Source organism: Syngnathus floridae, chromosome 1, assembly GCF_059516105.1.
Source record: "Syngnathus floridae isolate MCC-2025c chromosome 1, RoL_Sflo_1.0, whole genome shotgun sequence".
In the NCBI taxonomy this organism is placed as follows: Eukaryota; Metazoa; Chordata; class Actinopteri; order Syngnathiformes; family Syngnathidae; genus Syngnathus; species Syngnathus floridae.
Window position 1 is genome coordinate 22,844,586 of NC_142413.1, and position 6,082 is coordinate 22,850,667.

General features: G+C 44.6%; 1 protein-coding gene across 1 annotated transcript; it reads left to right on the forward strand.

Annotated features, from left to right (window-relative positions):
* Nucleotides 1-287: 287 nt before the first annotated feature.
* On the forward strand, nucleotides 288-2,132 carry atoh1b (atonal bHLH transcription factor 1b). The gene has a single exon (XM_088381988.1). The coding sequence runs from the start codon at nucleotides 321-323 to the stop codon at nucleotides 939-941; it is 621 nt and encodes a 206-aa protein (XP_088238114.1). The 5' UTR covers nucleotides 288-320; the 3' UTR covers nucleotides 942-2,132.
* The last annotated feature ends 3,950 nt before the right edge of the window (nucleotides 2,133-6,082 follow it).

Here is a 6,082-nt window from a genome sequence, read left to right on the forward strand (position 1 = left end):
GCATTTGCCGACTGATTTAAAGCCAGGCAGTTTATTGACAATTGAACTTGGGAGTCTTTCTCTTTGAAATTATTTCTACACTAGCCTACCTTCTGCATAGATTTAATAATAAAGTAGTGATTGAGTTACAATGCACAATAGGTCCCAAAAAGTCAACGCTTTGTGTAATTGCTTGACAGGCTCAGAGGGGGTTGGCTACTGCTGACCTGTCAAGAGTCAGTGACACTGGTGGGGTGGGGGTGGGGGCAACTTGGGAGGGGGACAGTTGTATAAATTGTTGCATACATGTTGCAGTGCAGACAACTTGTGAGCATTTCACCATGAGTACTAAAGCAGAGCTTCCAATCTGGACTCAGCAAGCAGAGGAGCACAAAAACTGGATTTGTCCCAACTCCCTGCGCGTCTTTTCCACTAGGACAGATGTGCCGGAGCACCTTGCGCCGGAGATGCTGAGCCCCGTCTCCACCGTGGGGATTCCCGAGTCCGGCCGCATGGAGTCGGGTGACACACCACCACATCGCGGCCCGCACAGACACCGGCGGGTGGCAGCCAATGCCCGGGAGAGGAGGAGGATGCACGGCCTTAACAAAGCCTTCGACGAGTTGAGGAGCGTCATTCCCTCGCTGGAAAACGAGAAGAAGCTGTCCAAGTATGACACCCTTCAAATGGCGCAGATTTACATCACTGAGCTGTCGGAGCTCCTGGCCGGGGTGGTCCAGCATCATCCGGGCTCCGCGGAAAGAGCCTCCTGCAGGAGGAACATGAGCCACACTCACATGCCAGAGCAAAGCCCGCGGGGAGAGCGGAGGGGCTCTTCCTCTTCGCACCTCATCATACTCGGACCTAAAAGTGAGCTCACTAAAAGCACCTCCTGCCACTGCAGTGATGGAGAATCTTCTCATCTCAGTGACGTAGAGGAGAGTCAAAGTGGGGGACATTAAATTGGCACCCTGGAAGGTGGAAGTGTCTTGGTAAAATGACACTTTTGTGTAATACAGGAAGAAAAGTTATCCCCTACCTCCCTTTAAAACAAACAAAAAAAAAGAAGCACTGTTTGTTTGGGACAGATGATGTTTGTATTATATTTAACTGCCATTATTTTGGATACATACAACTTTTGCTGAAAAGATTATCATTTTCATAGAGACTACTTATATCTTCATCTCATCTAGGGTGCGTCAGGATACCCGTATTTGAGGTCTACAATAACAAAGTGTATTGTAAATGTTAAATCATTCCTTTAAAATCATGCCATCTATCCAATGTTCAGCTGCTTTTGGTCTAGCGGGTAGTGAAAGGGTTAAGTGAGAGCTTGATAGAAGAATTAGAAATTAATACAATGTGCTGGAATGTTTAGAAAATCTTATGGTCACAATGAACTCTCAGAGGTTATTTTTTGCACTTTACATGAGCTTAACCATCAATAATGTGTTTTTTTTTTCCTCCCCTACATTTTGGTAAAGCATTGCGTTTGGTATTTATGTATCTACAAGATTTATAATGTGTTTTGCTACAATAACGATAATACGGGGCGATAATGTACACGCACCTTTAAGTCCGGAATAAAAATGTCTTATTGTGTTGATTTACTGGTGACAAATTGTATTTAGGTCATAAAAGTGGATTGAGGGGAGTTGCACAGATTTTGTGTAAATCACCCACTTAGAGTTTGTAGGTATAAGGAACTGTTTTGCATTGCTTTGTAAAGGTAATATTATCCAGACAGTTCATATAAAAATTATAAAATTCATAATAATCATTTAGATTTAGACATACGTATACTATGGCCTTTCATCCCTATAAAATTCATAATAATCATTTTTGATTTACACATAAAAATGTCTTTCCTTCACTTTGGTAGAGGTTAAAAGACTTCGATAGGAGGCAAATGTGGAAGGTCTTTGACTTGCCAAGTCAGTCACTGGACAATAGAGCATGCATTTTATAACTTGAAGAGGAGACGGAAGAGGAAAACCCCCAGAAATAAACAAGAACTGCACAAAAAGGCCTGGAAAATAATTTAAAATGAAGAATAAAACAACCTGGTGAAGTCCGTGGGCCTTGGACTTGATGCAGTCATTACAATTAAGGTTATGCCTCAAAATAATATATGTTTTTCACTTTAATTTAATAATGTCCGTTCCAATCCACTCATTTGAACAGTGGGTGTCTTCACTGTCTTGAGTTTTTGAACACATCTAGATGTAAATAACATGAAATAAAAGCTGGAACTCTGAACTTTTATCTAATCTTCATATTTTTTTCTGAAACCCGTCTTTCAGTACACAACATAACGTCCCAATACTTTTGGAGGGGACTGTATTAATACACAGTTCGAGTACCAGGATAACAATTTCTTTTTTTTTTACATCACCCACCCACACGCACGCACGCACACATACACACACACACACACACGCCAAAAGAAACTCACTCTCCAAGTAAAAGAAAGCAAATAAAGAGTGAGACTAATAAAGCTAATGATGCTGCCTGGTTATCTGTCACAGTTAAAGTGGCTCTTCCTACTCCACTAATAGCCTATCGGGAGAACAAATGGAAAGGGCTTCTCTGAAGGAGAGAGGTACTTGGAACTTTTCCAGTCCCTTAGAAGTGCTTTCTGCCAGCCTGTGTTTCAAATTGGCCGAGACCTCTGCTCTGGGGGACATCAGCGGAGGATCTGATGACCTCCTCGTCTTCCCGCTCCATCTCCTTGATGTCATTTGCAGGCTGGATGTCGTTCTGTACGGCAGCAAACTTGCTGACATACCATGATCCAAGGGGGACTCAACGACGCCCACAGGTTCTCTTCTATTTCCGGCTGCTGACATTGTTTTTTAGATGGTTGTAATAAAGCTTGTCATCCGTGACATTCAACGGCTTCTGAGGAATGTGTCATCTCATCCTCACCTCCAGAGCTGTTTGGCTTAACAAGAGAAAGCCGCTTTGAAAAATACTACAGAGGCGTCATTAAATCGGACCTGCCGGAGCCTCAGTGTGCATCATCAACAGGTTGGCTGGGTGTGATCAGTAGAAGAAATGGAATATGGTCAGGTAATGACCTTCTGTGGGAGCTGGCTGCAGGATATGGGGATTGTTTTCCACGTAGACCTGGTGGAATATATACTGAGCTAGGAAAATGAACCCTTGGACAACAGCGGTGGCTTGCTTCAATCCACATGATGGTTATTACTTGACCAAATGCAATAAAGTAGAAACTCCACGCTAATTTGTTCCAGAAGGAGTGTCGTTGAGGGGTTCCGTTGCAGTTGTGAACTCAACTCTCCAGGGTGAACCCCCGTTATCTTGTGGAGCTTTCCGGACGTGTACTGCAGACGACCGCAGTCAGGTGTCACAATGGTTCAAAACCCGCTAAACAACAAGGCCAACAAACGATATGTGACCGAAGCACAAACTGTACAGTTCATATATTTCTTTACAAAAGTCACGTGAGTCGGGTCGGATTCCAAAGCTTTGAGTTCAGAGGCAAAGATTTCCCGACATTTTACGTCAAACTCAGAATATGTAGAGTACCGAGGTCGTCGAGTTACGGGTTCTACTGTATATTGAATTCTCTTGGTAATGTCTCTGGGATATTTATATTATATTTAATATATTATCAAAGTCAAAGTCAAAGTCTGCTTTATTGTCAATTTCTTCACATGCCAAGACATACAAAGAGATCGAAATTACGTTTCCCACTATCCCACCGTGACAAGATACATACTAGCAAACAACACAAAAAGTAAAAACAAGAAGGCACAAACAATGAATAAATAAGAGCGATGAATAAATAATAAATAAACAAATAACATAATAAATAAGAAGAGCAAAAATGGAGCAAGTGTGCATACAGCAGACAGTCAGAATATAGCGCAAAAGTACAGGATGTTACACAAGAGGGGGGAGAGAGTTCAGGATCCTAACAGCCTGGAGTATGAAGCTGTTGGTCAGTCTGGTGGTGCGGGAGCGCAGGCTCCTGTACCTCTTCCCAGAGGGCAGAAGATCAAACAAGGAGTGAGCGGGGTGACTCACATCACACACAATCGTGGTCGCCTTGCGGGTGAGATGGGAGGTGCAAATGTCCTTCAGGGAGGGGAGTGAAGCACCAATAATCTTACCAGCTGTGGTCACTATGCGCTGCAGGGCCTTCATGTTGCATTCAGTGCAGCAACCACCCCACATAGCGATACAACTGGAGAGGACGCTCTCAATGGTGCCACGGTAGAATGAGGTCATGATGGCCGGAGGAGCACTCGCTCGCCTGAGTTTCCGCAGGAAGTACAGGCGGCGCTGAGATTTCTTCGCCAGTGATGCAGCGTTGGTGGTCCAGGAGAGGTCCTCACAGATGTGCACCCCCAGGAATCTGGTGCTGCTCACTCTCTCCACCACAGCACCGTCGATGGTCAGTGGGTGCGACCCTTCCGGAAGTCAACAACAATCTCCTTGGTCTTGTCGACGTTCAGCAGGAGGTTGTTGTCCCTGCACCACGTGGCCAGAAGGTCGACCTCCAACCTGTATTGAGTCTCGTCGCCCCCGGTGATGAGACCCACCAGAGTCGTGTCGTCGGCATATTTCAGCATGCGGTTGCTGCTGTAAATCGCAGTGCAGTCATGTGTCAGCAGGGTGAAGAGCAGCGGACTGAGCAAGCACCCTTGGGGGGCCCCCGTGCTCAGCGTGATGCTGGCGGAGATATTGTCGCCAACACGTACTACCTGAGGCCTCTGACAGAGGAAGTCCAGTAGCCAGTTGCATAGGTAGGTACTGAGGCCCAGCTTGTCGAGTTTGCAGATGAGTCGCTGTGGTACAATGGTGTTGAATGCAGAACTGAAGTCCACAAACAGCAATCGCACATATGAGTCCCTCCTCTCCAGGTGGGTGAGGGTTGAGTGGAGGGCAGAGCAGATGGCATCCTCAGAGGACCGTTTGGCTCGGTACGCAAACTGGAAGGGGTCTATGGTGGGGGGGAGAATGGACCTGATGTGCTCCATGACAAGCCGCTCAAAGCACTTCATGACAATGGGTGTCAGTGCCACGGGGCGGTAGTCATTGAAGCAGGATGGAGCAGGTTTCTTCGGCACAGGCACGGACACTCTCTGAGGTCAAAGCACAAACACATCAGCAAAATGGAATAAACACATTTTGAGGCAAGGCCCAGTGAAAGTTGCTTGCTTTCTACAAATTACCTCATGTGTCTGTATTTTCTAGCTGACATGTAATCCATTAGGAAAGAAAATAAATAGATGTGTCCCAACCAGCTCAGAATAAATTACTGGATGTAGCTGTTACTGGAATTTTGTTTCTGCTGATTGCACGAATTTATAATGCACAGAAAGCAAAAAGTTTTGCTTCTGGATGTTGCTTTCAGAAGCTATTCATTCTCTGGTCACAGCAGGCAGTTGTAAACAGGTGCAATTTGCTCCAGTGTTACGCAACAGGTATTTGATCAGAAATAGTGTCAACTGTCCATAAACAACACATAGATTCTTTATCCCCTGTGATAAATTATTACTGCAGTTACCGACTCTCTTTCAAGTATAATATGTGATGTCACAATCCATATAAGGGCTTTCATCTGGCCCAAAACCAAGTTCTGGAGAAGTAATTGGCATTCCATATGTAATGTATGTAAGGTATGCAGCTTTTTCTGTGTGGGAAGATTGCGGCATGATTTAATAAAATGGAGTGGAATTTAGGTTTGACACTCCCGATGGAACACTGTTATGATGACACGTAGGGATATTCAGTAAGGATTTGGAATTTTATCCTCAACTAATAATTTGATCATCATTCACCTCCTTATTGAGTTGATAGCCACAATATCACTCATGATGTTTATACTGATGAGCTCTTACCGGTTTTCCAATCCGTTTCCTCCCTCGAAACCCCCTTCGTGTGATTCACCAGGATCCTTTCTGCAAACACAGTGGCATGGTAAATATAACTATGGGCACTCCACTTTCTTATCACCGCTTTATGGCTTTGAAAGAAGTAAGATGCAAGAAAGTGTGGAGCTTGTGCAAGCAGAAGAATTGGAGAAGTTACATATCGGGGGTTAGAGCTTCCGCAATGTGCTATCTGCTCT